The sequence below is a fragment of the Microplitis mediator genome, chromosome 10 (assembly GCF_029852145.1).
Source record: "Microplitis mediator isolate UGA2020A chromosome 10, iyMicMedi2.1, whole genome shotgun sequence".
NCBI lineage: Eukaryota > Metazoa > Arthropoda > Insecta > Hymenoptera > Braconidae > Microplitis > Microplitis mediator.
The window spans coordinates 2,565,176-2,579,069 of record NC_079978.1 but is presented as its reverse complement, the minus strand read 5'-3'; the positions used below and the strand labels follow the sequence as shown (position 1 = coordinate 2,579,069).

Below are 13,894 nucleotides of genomic sequence, written 5' to 3'. Positions count from 1 at the left end.
AATCTATAAAAAATTTTAGCGTTTGAAAAAAAAATCCTAGATTACTTTAGACATTTAAAAAATATTTATAATAAAATTAATGCTATGAAACTATTTTTGCTAGCGATTATTATTTTTGTTATTTAGTTTTGTTTATCGAGTGTGTGTATTTTTAAATTAATTTTTTTTCTTTAATTTTATATGGAGGTGCATATAGGGGTGGGGGCGATCATGAGATAATACGTACTCAGTGGACTCGATGGTGGGCGTTGTGGGCATAATCATGAGTATGCAGTTAACCAAAATAGTTGTGATGATGAACAAGGAAAAGAGTGGGTGGACCAAAATATATATGGCCACCCGTCGTATTGGATTAAACGGGTCGAGGATCCACAGCGCATTCGTCGCCGAGAATCTGAATATATCCTTTCCTTTGCTGATAACCACGAACGTCTAAAATGTCATTATTTTTACATAAATAATTAGTTTTCTTACAACACATACGAAAAAAATATATATCCGGGCAAATCTGGAATATGTCGCATATATGCAACATTAGGGTGATCCAAAAAATAACGAATTTTTTTTTTTCTCGGAAACAGGTTCAAAAGTTTCATTTAGATAAAAAAAAGATGCCTGTGAAAATTAGAGCTCTTAATATCAACATTAAGAGGTTCCTCATCGCACTTTTCTATTTTCCATAAGAATAACATGGAAAAAATTTTTTTTACGTCTTCTGATTTTTATAAGTAGCTAACGATGCGTCATAGGAATAATTGGAAGGCATATTTTTGTAGGGGATTGAATGCTCTACAAAAAAAGATTCTTATCATTTTTTGAGGAATCTCGTTGTTCAAAAATTATATGAGGTTAAGGTCGAATTCATATTAAATTTGAGATTTTCTTACTTTTCCGGTGAAACTATCAGACCTATTACAAAATATCATTGGACCTTTTTTGTAGGCAATTTAATTTCCTAGAAGTTATTTCTAATAAAGTTTTTTCGAATTCCGCATTGTTTTCTAGTTATTTTTATTTTAATGTCATGCTCATAAAAAAAAAATAGTCTTCTGATCGATTTTAAGAGCTCTAATTTTCACAGGCGTCTTTTTTTATCTAAATGAAACTTTTGAACCTGTTTCCGAGAAAAAAAAAAAAATTTGTTATTTTTTGGATCACCCTAATGCAACATATATATAAATATATGCCTCATATATTCAGATTTGCCCGGATATATCCGGATATATATTTTTTTCGTATGGGAAATTACTCCATACATTCAAATAGACACTTAAATAATTTACACCAAATATTTTTTATTCTTATTCAAATATGTAAGTGCCATTAAAAAAACATTAGGACTTATAGTAGATCAAGGCGACTTGTACATCGATACAAGTTATAAGTACATAAAATTAAATATTTATATATCGATAAAAAATTTTAAAAAACTTCCGAACTAAGTATACATTTTAATGCATTTAAATATTTCTATTTATAAAATTATAAATTATATTTATCATTAAATAAACTCAATTGATTGTGTTAAATTAATGATGAATGTCGCGGCATCATTGAACTGTCAATTATCAATTATTAAATGTACGCTGTTTAATAATGAGACTTTTAATAATTCGGATTATGATCATAATCATGATCGATCGTAAGTTAAGTATCGAGATAATAAAAATATAAGTAACGAGTAATGAGTTTTAATAATTTACCCGCTGATTGTGGTAAAAGCTGTCGATATCTTCAAGAGGCGTCGAGGCCAGCTCGGGGGGAAATTCGTTGTGCAATCGGACTGGAATGGGCGCCCCTTGTTCGAACATCGGATCAGGCTGTGGACCCTCATCCTCGTCTTCGTCGTCATAACGGGTCTGCGAAATAATTACTTGTAAGTTTATTTCAAAAAACCCCCACCCCTTATCTGTTCGCTAAAATCTAATTGATTAAATTATTAATCATCTCATTAATAATCTGTCATAAATTTTTATTTACATATTTTTATGTTATTTCAATTTAAATATACCAATGGTTCATTCTTTTTTCTACTAATGGAAATAAAATATTGTTCTACAAATATAGAATAACAATTTCACATGCTTTCAGTTATTCCATATTTGTATTTTATCCTGAAATTTAATATACAACATATTGTTTTTTTTTCATATTTATATTTCGTCATCTGGAATTGTTGATATTCATTGGTATAAATCCTAGGAAATAAAATAGTGATTATTTAAATAAACATGTGTACAGTAACAAGCGGTGTGTACTGTAAAAAAAAACATTTATTTATATATAAACATACATATGTATAATATATATATAAACATTAAACTCTATATACTAATTTATTTATATACCTACACATTCTAGCCTATTAACTATTGTTTATTCAGCCGTGAAATAATCATGTAATTCATTTACAACAAAGTGTGTTAATATATAATTTGATAAATAAATATATAGATTTTTTTAGGACTAACGTATTAGTTCGTGATAATAGTATTGCGCGTGCAGGCAATCTAATCATTAAAACCATCAAAATAAATGTGTAATCGTAATATTGGATTGGTTGGTCGTTAATTGGTGACTCATTATAGCAGGTCAATTATTTTTTATTTTTTTTTGCTACTTGTATAATAACCGTATGTTTATTTGTTGTCTAATCTATTAGTTAATAAGCGTTTTCTATTAATTAAAATTGTACCATAACACAATATCATAATTCATAATTATAATTATAATAATTAACATTCATTTTAAAAGCGTTTGGTTTATTTAACACTGCTCATAACATTTATCCCATAATATTTTTTTAATCATTTACTATCATAATTACGTATACAAATCGTTACTTTAATAGAAGTTGAACAATTATGGAGTTGAGTTTGATATTAAAAAAAAAATATTATGAGATAATTTAGATATTGAATGAAGCAAAAGCGTTTATTGTTCCCCAGTGTGGTTTTAAATTGATTAAAAATATATGTGTGTCTGTGTGTGCGTGTCAAACTATATATATTCTATTTAAAACAAGCTCTAGTCTTTCATTTTAATACACATATACATATATAGACATACATATTTTATTTATATATATGTATATTTTTATCTATGGCTCTAAATGCTGTGGATTTACAAGAGAGATTGAAAAATAAATAAATTAAAAAAAAAATGGAAATTAAATTTATGTAAATTTTTTTTTTTTAAATAAATAAATAAAATAAATAAAAAAAAATAGAGAGAGAGAGAAAATTGTGTGATTAGCTTGTTATTACTTGGCATGATGCAACATCTTACTTCTTTTTTCTTTTTCTTCCGTCCATAACCACCCTGGAATTGCACAACAGGGAAAGAGTTACATACATACAGACATACAAAGTAGGAAGAGATGAAAAAAAATAATAATAAAACAAATTGTTTTATAAAAAATTATAAATAATAATGTAATTTACACTGTAAAAAATTACGGAGTGAACGCGGATTAAATCCGGAAGACTGTATATTTATTTAATTCCCTTAGAGTAAAACTCCCCTCGCAAATTTAAATCACGGTGGAAACACGGTGGGTTTGTTCTATTTTACCACTGCGATTACGCGGTGTATCCACCGTGATTCCACGGTGACTTTACCACCGTGTATACACGGTGTTTTCATTGTGATTACGCGGTGGATACACCGTGGAACCACGGTGGTGAAATAGCACAGTCAGCGTGGAATCACGGTGGATACATCGCATAATTACAGTGGTCAAGCCACGGTGGAATCACAGTGGATACACCGCATAATCACAGTGGAAACACCGTGGAATTATGGTGGATACACCGCGTAATCACAGTGGAAACACCGTGTATACACAGTGGTCGAGCCACGGTGGAATCACAGTGGAAACACCGCGTATACACAGTGGTCAAGCCACGGTGGAATCACAGTGGATACACCGCGTATACACAGTGGTCAAGCCACGGTGGAATCACAGTGGATACACCGCATAATCACAGTGGAAACACCGTGTATACACAGTGGTCAAGCCACCGTAGAATCAAGGTGGATACACCGCGTAATCACAGTGGATACACTGTGTATACCCGGTGGTGAAATGGAACAAACCCACCGTGTAACCACGGTGGATCTACGGTGTTTACACTTCCACGGTGTTTCCACCGTGATTCAAATCTGCGAGGGTCACTCCGAATCAGATTTAAATAAAATCTAGATCACTTCTAAATCCTGAAAAAAAACTCATTTACTCCGTATGCGTGATTTTTTTTACTCCGGAACTCCGAGTGACATCGGATTTAAATAAAATCCATAATCACTCCCGATTTTTTACAGTATAATGAATTCTCTCTCGAAAGTTCTATGGATTACTTGGAAAAAATATAATAAAATGATTATTTTTTAATCTATAGCATACATTAGTGATAAATTTATTTACTGTTTATTATTTTAAAAATTTTTATGCGATTTTTAAATTAGTCTACAGGATCAATAAGTAGACAAGTTAAGTTAAGTAATTAAATTAATTATTATAGGGCAAGGTATTGCGGAAGATTATAAGTGTAACAAGAAGATACGAGATAGAATCAGGCACAGCATATATATTATAATAACAATAATAATAATAATAATGATAATAAATATGACATTGCATACATCGAGCTTTCGCACGCGACTTTTATAATACTGTATGCTTTTAGACAGTGAAACAAAGAGAGAATTAAAGTACAGAGAAAACAGTAGTGGTAGTAGTGAACCAGTAGAAGAAAATAGTACATTTAGAAAACTGTATACACAAGTATTGACTTTACAGTTTATTTAAATATATATATATATATAGAGAGAAATAATTAAATCCCACTGACGCTACTGCTAATATTACATAGTCAAGCACACACCTAACACTTTTGTAGCAATAGTTAAAAATTTAAACGCGATTAAACTTTTTTAAAATATCATTTTGTAAATTTTTATTTACGGAACACATAAACAGTCACATTTAAATATAAAAAAACAATTTAAATAAACAAGTATGTACTGATAATATTGGCCGATATATACACACAGTCGTGCTCTTTACTTTGCTTCATTGTAAACATAAAATCATTATTTACTTTTTTTTTAAACTTTACATTAAATAATAATGAATAAAAAAAAAGTATAAATAAACAAGACATTGATTGATTAAACTGTAATTTACAACACCGGATATTTATGCGTAAGGCAGAGTTGCAATAAAAAAAAGCACTTTCACCTGTTCCAATATACAGCGAGCGCGTTAAACTTTTTAAAGCTTTCTCATAAAGTAGATTTATATTTTATTATTATCAAGTTATTATTTTTTTTTAATATCTATTATTTGAATTTGTAATTTAATGAGTCGTTAATTTCTTATTAAAGAAAACTCGGGTATAAGTTAACTTTTATTGAAACTAAACTGTCACGACCTGACTTTATGATTATAAGACTACTTAAAAAATAGGTAAATGTGGTACTGTAATTGTCCATACCTCGCCTAGTGCTCTCTTAGCTTCGAGCTCCTTCTGCTTGGCAAGTTCTTCAGCAATGCGAGCTTCAATAGCAGCCAAAGATTCCCGCGTGAACGGACGGAACAAACTTCGTTCTTCTGATATGGAGTCAGAAAACTCGGACATTGTCTACGCTGCGCACGACAACGGCACCTTCCTGTAACAACACTCGCATAATTAAATATCCAATTAAATAAACTAATTAACGGACGTGAAAGCTCTGGGAGTCGATCGAACGTTACCTTACGGTAGGTGCTAACACTTCCTTAAATGACGGCTGTGTGTTTGAGGTGAAAAAGAATAAAACTGTCGATGGCGAGAATAGTGTAGTTGTAAGCGAGATATTGAAATGTTGGCTACAAGTAAGTGCTTCTTAAATTTTGAATGCGCGGTTGTAGTAGTGTACAAAGAAGTTTTGTAGGATCGGACGGATAAATGCGGCTGTTGCACCACGTAACTCCTCGTTATCTCGCTTTCTTTTTTTTCGCCGCTTGCGATAATTATACTCCGTCGTCTTGTTTGATTATTTTCACTCCTCACGTTATGCCTGCGTCTCCCGGTATTGTTATTATTCGGTAGAGGTGAAATTGCGGCGACCAGTAGTGAGCGCGCTGCGGCAGTGCGTGGTATGTTGGGGCCAGTCCAACGTGAACCAAGATTTTTCATGTCCGACCTATTACATCCAATCATCCCCAATATTAATATTCATTTCATTTAATCCTTTAATAATGAGCTGCTTTATTCTCATTTTTAAATCTACACAGAAAAAAAGAATTTCTTGACGCTAAAAATTTTAACTCGCCCCAAGAATATTTTTACTTGACCCAAGAAATTTTCTTGGGGCGATAAAAAATTTTTTGAGGCGAGAAAAAAATTTTTGAGCCAAGAAATTTTTTCTAGTTCTAGGAAAATTTTTGTCTTCAATTCATAATGCAAAATAGGGTAGAGGTACCGTTTTTGGCCGCTTAAAAATTCTAATAAAATAGTTTGTAAAAGACGCAATGACATAATTAATTTTGAGTATGTATACAAAGACACTTTTACCACAATATTGCAATGGAAATTTTATTTTACACTTCTTCATTAATTAAAATAATTTATTAAATGTCCAAAAATGGAGCAGTGGCCACAAATGGTACTTCTACCCTATTTCTTGCGCCAAGAAATCCTTTTTTTCTGTGTATTAATAAATTTACTATTTTCATTTTATTTAATAATACGACTTCTTTTTCTCCGTTTTTTTTTTTTGCAATTAATAAAAAAAATTTTATTTACTTGCTGATGGTCAATAATTGTAATATTAAATAAATTATTGACTTAATATTTTTATTTAAAAATAGAAATATAAATGTTATCTTCTATTTATTTGAGATAACCACTTGAACTTTGAGATAATCTATTTATAAAAAAATTTTAACTGGCAATTTTAGCGATAAATTATTTATAATAAATTTGTTATCGGATAAATAGTCGAATTTCTTAATTAATTTTTTTACTTGCAGCAACTACATAATTACAATAATAATAAAAAAAAAATACATACATATACATGAAGCGACGACGAGTGTGCTCAATCTGCTATTGGAATTATCATAGCCTGGACTTTGAAGCTACGCGTCACTGCCGAAACAACAACAAAAAAAACAACTTCAATAACCATTTAGTACTCATTAGCCATTTAAAAATTAGTAAGCAAAGAACAAAGAAATAAAAAAATGACATTAATAAAAGTTTCCGTTCCAACCCACCGAGAAACGTAAACACGGTATGTAAACATTATAAAATGATCTGGGGAATTGTTGAAAGATCAAACATACATACAGTAGACTAGGCAAGTTTGTATGCAGGTATCAGTTGGCAATTTACGTGGACTAGCGGAAGTTTTAAATAAAAAGTTACGGATATAGATTCACATTGTCGGTAAACTTAAACTGCTCTACTACTGTATGTTATAATAAAATATTATAAAATAAAAAAATAGCGTTTAGCCGTAGTGTGGCAGCGGAATAGAGAGTAGCGTATAGTATAACTGGTGGTATATATGGCATATAGTAAAGCGATTAGGTGATCGCGTGTCAATGGAAAGTAGGTGAACACGTTACAGTCAGTGCCCAAGTAGCTACAGTCCTTCACGAGTCAGACTGCCCGACGGTGGTAGCGAACGAGAGTCGGTGCAATTCCATAGCCTGCTGGTGGTGTGTTCCGTTTGCAACAATATCGATCCTGCCACGCCGAGCAGTCAGCCGATTCCACCCTCACATTTCGATATTTTTTTACCTTTTATTTATTTACCTATTTCCCTATTATTTGTAACACCCTATTATCTAATGATAACCATCACTATCTGACAATCTAAATGCCCTCTCACTCATTTAATATAATAAAGAATTCATTATCTGCAGTGACCAGACTTTGTCTCTTTTGGGCTTTTTTTTTTTTTTTTATTTTATTTTTTTTGTTTTTTTACTTTATCCACTCAATCAAATTATTTTAGGCAATTTGATTACGGTAAGAAAAAAAAAACAAAATAAATAATTTCGTTATCAGCTAAATTGCTGGCTGTCATTCGGATCAATATTTAATATGATAAGAAAAAAAAATGAAATGCATCGGATATGATATTTTTATTTATATAAATTTTATAATGTATGTAAATATATGAGCATAGGGATTGTATATTTTGTTGTTGATACGGAGGAATTAGATTTGAGACGCATTGGCGGAAGTGGATAGAAACGTAGCGCGCCATCTTAGCGTATTTATCGCGACGGCAGCGTCGCCAAGTGTACAGGAAAGGGGGTTGGAGCGAGAAAGAGGATACTAGGTACAGAAAGTATTAGGGAGAAAGAGAGAGAGAGAGAGAGAGTGGGAGGACGCAGCAGAGGGTGGTAACGCGGTGAACGGCAATGCCACTAACGTGACGTCATGAATTAGGACGCGCGGACGTTGCAGAAAAATGTTGTCATGACAACATGAACCTTGTGAATGGTACTGACATACAATAGCCACTTTCTCAGAATTTATAATCCAATTGAATAAATAATAATGAGACATTTGCTATAATAACTGTTAATTAGTCAAAATCAATTTGTTATTTGTTAGCTCATGCCTATTGATGTATCAATTTAAATTTTTTACACAGACACAAAAAAAAAAATCTCGACTGAAGGTAAATATTCTTGATTCAAGAAAATCTTTTTGGAGACCTAAATTTTCTCAGATAAAGTAGAAATCTTCTCCAACGACGAATTCTCTTGGCTCAAGAAAATCTTGACTTGGTTCCCGAAGACGTTTGTCTTCAAAAATATTTTCTTGACTCAAGATATCTGTTTTTTCTGTGCATAAATGCGGTATACAAAACTTGAAGCAGTTAAAAAAAAAAGTTGTAACATATTTTTTGAAATAAACTCGTGTAAAAAAAGTTTGAACAATCAATAGAAGTAAAAAACAAAGAAAGAAATTAAAAAGTACAATAATAGCGAGTGATTTGAGAGGGCAACTGTGCAAGGCTACGGGAAATATTTAAGCCAAAATAAAAGATTCATCTGGTCGATGGGAAAGGGGTAAAGAATTTGAAATGGCGCCGGCGCTTATACCGCACTCTTCAACCGCTGCCTCCTCGTCTGTCTGACTACTCTGCTCTCTTTACTACTTCACTCTCTGACTTTGTCTTACATCATCTATACTACACACATCCACTATTTTATTCTGCCCTATCCAGCGGCGGAAACCCTGAGCCGAGTACAGTCGAGATCTGAAGAGAGACGAAAAGGAAAATGCATCACCGTGTCGCCTGGGGCTGCGGAACAGAGTGCAGTTACTTGCTCTCCGTTCCTTCCGTCGTTTGACTTTTTTAACTTGCATTAAATCCCATCCAGAGGAGCTAAGACTTGGTATACATCAGAGACCTAGCTATCGATCCTCTCAAACCAAATAACTCGACTCGTCTTCAATAGAACCAACCGAACCTTGTCACCCATCGCTCAATAGTCCGTCATTATCAGTTACGAACAACCGATCGCTCGCTTCAATAGACCACCCCCAGTACTACTTCCTGATATTACTTTCAGTATTTTTTTAACTTACTCAACTTAATTATTTATTTTATTTGACACTTTTTGTGCGCCTATATATTTATATTGGGGATTAAACGTTACAGTGGCGATAGTTATCACTCGATTTAATAGAAACATTATTTGCTGTTCTCAATACAAGCGAAATATAAATACCGGTTTGACCCAGTTACTACCACTATCCGCATGGCCATTTCAACCACCCAATCCCCTCTTTACCCTTCCACCAATAGCGTCATAATGCCACCCGCACCGCATTAACGTTTACCTGACTCTGATTCAAAGAAACTTGTAACTATTCTTCATACTTGTCGTTGTAATAATAACAATAATCATTACTCTAGTCATCGAAAAAACTAATTAACATGTAATTGAAGAAATTATGTCGACTTGAGAGTCAGCTACAGTGAAGACAAGTAATTACTGATGAATAAATAGTATGACAGGTGACAGGACCATAGCATTAAAAAATAATGGTGCAGTCAGTATGGGGTGTCGCGGCATGACATTGGCGGGAATTTAAATGTAGAGGTGAGTTGAGGTAACACACAATGACAAGTCGAGTGATACAATAAAATGGTACAGTATAAGTGGGGTTATACAACAGAGCCAAGAGTTTACTTGGCAGAGTATAGAGTATAGAGTAGTGTAGGCTGAAAACACGCTGGCTGATGCCGGCCCCGATCCCATAGCGCGGGGTCATGCGCGTGACTCTCCTTTGCCCTCTATATGCATTAAACACACAACATATATACATACACTTCATAAGAATTACGCGACTGAGGGTCTGCGCGCGGCCTACTGACCTGCTATTGCTTCGTTACTCCACTCTTGTTGCCACTGTACATTCAAAACAAAAAAAAAATAAAAAGAATAAATAAAAAAAAAATACATAAAACATACACACAATGCTGGGTCTCTAATTGACTTTTTAACGATTCACTGGAATTACGGTTTCACAATCACGACAGTGATACATTAAAACAATAATAACAACAGCAATAAGGATAATGATAATGATTACAAGCTTGTCGTGAGTTGTTTACGTATTTGATACGTTGTGCCGAGCATGTAACTCGTTTTTAAAAATGAATAAATAATTAATTTAATAAATAATGTATAAATAATAGCGGCAATAATAATAAAAGTAAAATTCATAAATAGACGAGTAAATAAATAAATAAAAAATATAAAATATGACAGAAACATCGGGCCAGGGATGAAATCAATAAGCTCGATAGCTCGAGAAGCGTGTATTCTCGTTACCAAGCCCCCAAGAGTACATACACACGCTCTCGTGACAATTCTCTCGGCGATTTTCACTGGCTACATATATATCAACATATTTATACATACATACATAAATATATCAATATACATGGACATGTATCGTGAGCAAGTATGCACACACGGCACATTGTTTAGTGTCATCCTTCTGCTAAGGCATATATATATAAATATGTATATGTATGTATATATGGATGTATGTATATATCTATAATATTATAACCGTGGCATGCTTGACAAAGCGCGCGCAGCCTTGGCCTCTGTCGAAGCCAATCATCCGTTCTAATAGACTCTTGGCATTTCTTCCCGCTGAGGTATTGAAGCTAGGGGTAGCAAGTTAGCAAGCAACCAAGTAACCAAGTAGTCAAGCTCATTGAAAGTTCACCCGAGTCGAGTGGAAGCGTATGTGCGACATGAGACAGTCCTTAATCAGCGCCCACGTAATGCCCCACCGTCTATCGGACGTGAATTGTGAGACAGATTAAGAGCCGCATATATACATATATACATATATAGCGCGAGGCATAGATATAGAGATGGGTATGGAGATGAGGTGGATTGAGGCAAAAACGCTGGGAAAAGTAAGATGATATTAGTTTAAAAGATCAAACGATGATAGATGCGGATGGCGCAGTAGCCACTCTCGTTCAATGACCAGATCTAAGTACGCCTGCACTCAACTTGCACTCCTTTCACCGGCTGGCGCTATGTGTACTCGTACTACTTTCAACTACTTGCCCATGTTTTTATCCTTTGTTGAGCTCATTTCTTTAATGGTTATTATTATTATTCGTTAATAGCTTTAATTTGACTACTACTGAAAAGTGGATATATATATATATAAGTATGTATATGTATAAGGTTTAATCAGCTGATAGGTTCAATAGGGCAAAACAATCGACGTATTTTTACATCGATTGGCCTCTAGTCACTTGCCCGCAAGACTTTTCACGATGTAACATAATAGTAAATAATTAACTATTTCTATTACAATCTCTCAGGGCAGCGTAAATTTAACATATCGAATAAATAAATAATATAACGAGGCACTTTAAGTCATAAGTCTGTGGCAATAAGTGTCGAGTATAGCCTGGATTGTAATAGTTACTGTAAATAGCCATAAGTAGTTACATTTTCCTACTTTGCAGTTTAGCATATTTATTGTATTTTCTACCGTCAGACCGCCTCTATTCATAACTTTATATTTTTCTTTATTTATTACCATTATTTTATATATTTTTCCATATATTTAACTTGATTCTCATACGCGTGTCGTGATCAATACGCGTCTTGTAAACCGTATTGTCGTATTGACCAGCGATTCGACGGTAGACTCGTGCAGGAAGGTCAAAAGGTTGCGCCATTACTTTAGGAGTATAAAAAAAATATATAATTGTAACAATATATAAAAATAAAGAACGTAATACTGCAACGTAACGCAACGTAAAGAGAAAAACTGACAGAGATAGAGATAGAGAAAGAGTACTTACACGACGGGTGTCACTTTTTTCATACATATATAAATAAATATATTTACTTATATGTATCTATATATGTATATGGGTATATAATGTATGTATATATATACAGTTGAGGTTTAATGCAGGAAATAAGCGATACAGAGGAGAATAGGCACTGATGTTTTGGGGCGGGCTCTGGAGATGTATCCGCGGGCCTTGGCTGGGTTTATTATTTAATTTCCCTTCTTTTATTTATTTATTTATCTAATTTATTTTTTTTCTTAATTATCAACTCCTCTTCTTACTCTTACGGTGCACAACACTCTATTTTTTAGCACAGCACTTAAGCAAAAACATAAGAGAACAAGCACACTTGGTGTCCCGAGCAGTCCCCGAAATAATCCATTATTTCGTCCGTCACCTTCATCGCAGCTGCAAGGACCCGCCCCCTATCATACTACACGAAAGTGTAGTGAATAAATAGAGCATAAAACTCGGTTTGTGTTAACATTTCAGGCTCTCATCGATGGCTTGTCATTACTTTCACTCAGCACTGCTAATATTTATGTACGACTACCTAACGATCAACCCTTAAATCCTCAACCAGCTCAGCTTAGCTATCAGAGTTTTTTCGTACGCATAACAAGTGAGAGGGTGCGTTACTGTGTGCGTGGTTTTTAAACGTACTTAAAATTTATTTATTTAAATAAAGTGATAGTCACACCTCTCACAGCAGTGTCACGTCACAGTGGCGAATCCTATTTCGATAGTAATTTACCAAGTGTCAGTTCACTCAGGAACCAGGTGCTTGGAGAGATTGTCTACTTTGAGATGTCACGGACACATTTTTAATTATTTTATTTTCATTTTATTTAAACTTTTATTTATATTTATTTACTTCTTTCTAAGTTACGTTCTCCATCCGTTCTGCAGTAGAGTCCTTTTTTTTTACCGAATTGTGTAATCACCGCGTGTGCACCCCAACCATTGCCTAGATTACGTTTTTATTAATCCACTAAAAATAATTAAGAGTCCCGACGATTATTCTCTTGCTGTAGATATTATTTATTATTTATTATTTAGTATTATTATTATTATAAATAACTTGGTTTAGTAGTTACTGTTATTAGTGTTAAGGATTTAAATAAAATAATATTTTTTAAATATTTGTTTTAAACGGAGGCAGTCTTGAAGGTTGGTGTCCAAATCGCGGGGAGACAAACCGACCCGAGCACGGATGTTACTGCATCGTCCTGCGCCAACATCGCGCCGCGGACTTTTCACGAACTATATTACAACCCTCCCAATCCCCACTTAGTTCCCCAACCACCCCGTGACGCATCCGCGATTCCAAATCCGGACGAATCATCCCCCACTCAAGCTGCCCATTGATTTTGTACAGAACGTTTAATACACGTTATTTCTGACCATTTTTTTCATATATTTTCTCTATGCTATATTTATTACATACTGCTTTATATAATCCACCAGCAATTACACCCGCAAGCCTCCTGAATTTCAAAACTAACTAAATAATTTTAAAAAGACTAGACCTGCG

At 33.6% G+C, this 13,894-nt stretch overlaps 1 protein-coding gene across 22 annotated transcripts in view; it reads right to left on the bottom strand.

Annotated features, from left to right (window-relative positions):
• LOC130676142 (sodium channel protein para) overlaps positions 1–13,612 on the bottom strand; it is a 37,643-nt gene extending 24,031 nt beyond the window's left edge. For 10 of the 22 annotated variants that reach the window (XM_057482147.1, XM_057482154.1, XM_057482156.1 and 7 more), the window contains exons 1-7: positions 12,367–13,611; positions 7,060–7,136; positions 5,759–6,189; positions 5,499–5,673; positions 3,289–3,321; positions 1,704–1,859; positions 227–432 (exon numbers count right to left, since the gene is read on the bottom strand). In XM_057482147.1, the coding sequence (XP_057338130.1) occupies positions 227–432; positions 1,704–1,859; positions 3,289–3,321; positions 5,499–5,642 (539 nt within the window). In that variant the 5' untranslated portion in view covers positions 5,643–5,673; positions 5,759–6,189; positions 7,060–7,136; positions 12,367–13,611. Of the gene's footprint in view, positions 1–226; positions 433–1,703; positions 1,860–3,288; positions 3,322–5,498; positions 5,674–5,758; positions 6,190–7,059; positions 7,137–12,366 lie in introns of all 22 variants that reach the window. The other 12 variants (XM_057482153.1, XM_057482168.1, XM_057482155.1 and 9 more) reach the window with 6 other exon arrangements.
• Between the last annotated feature and the right edge of the window lie 282 nt (positions 13,613–13,894).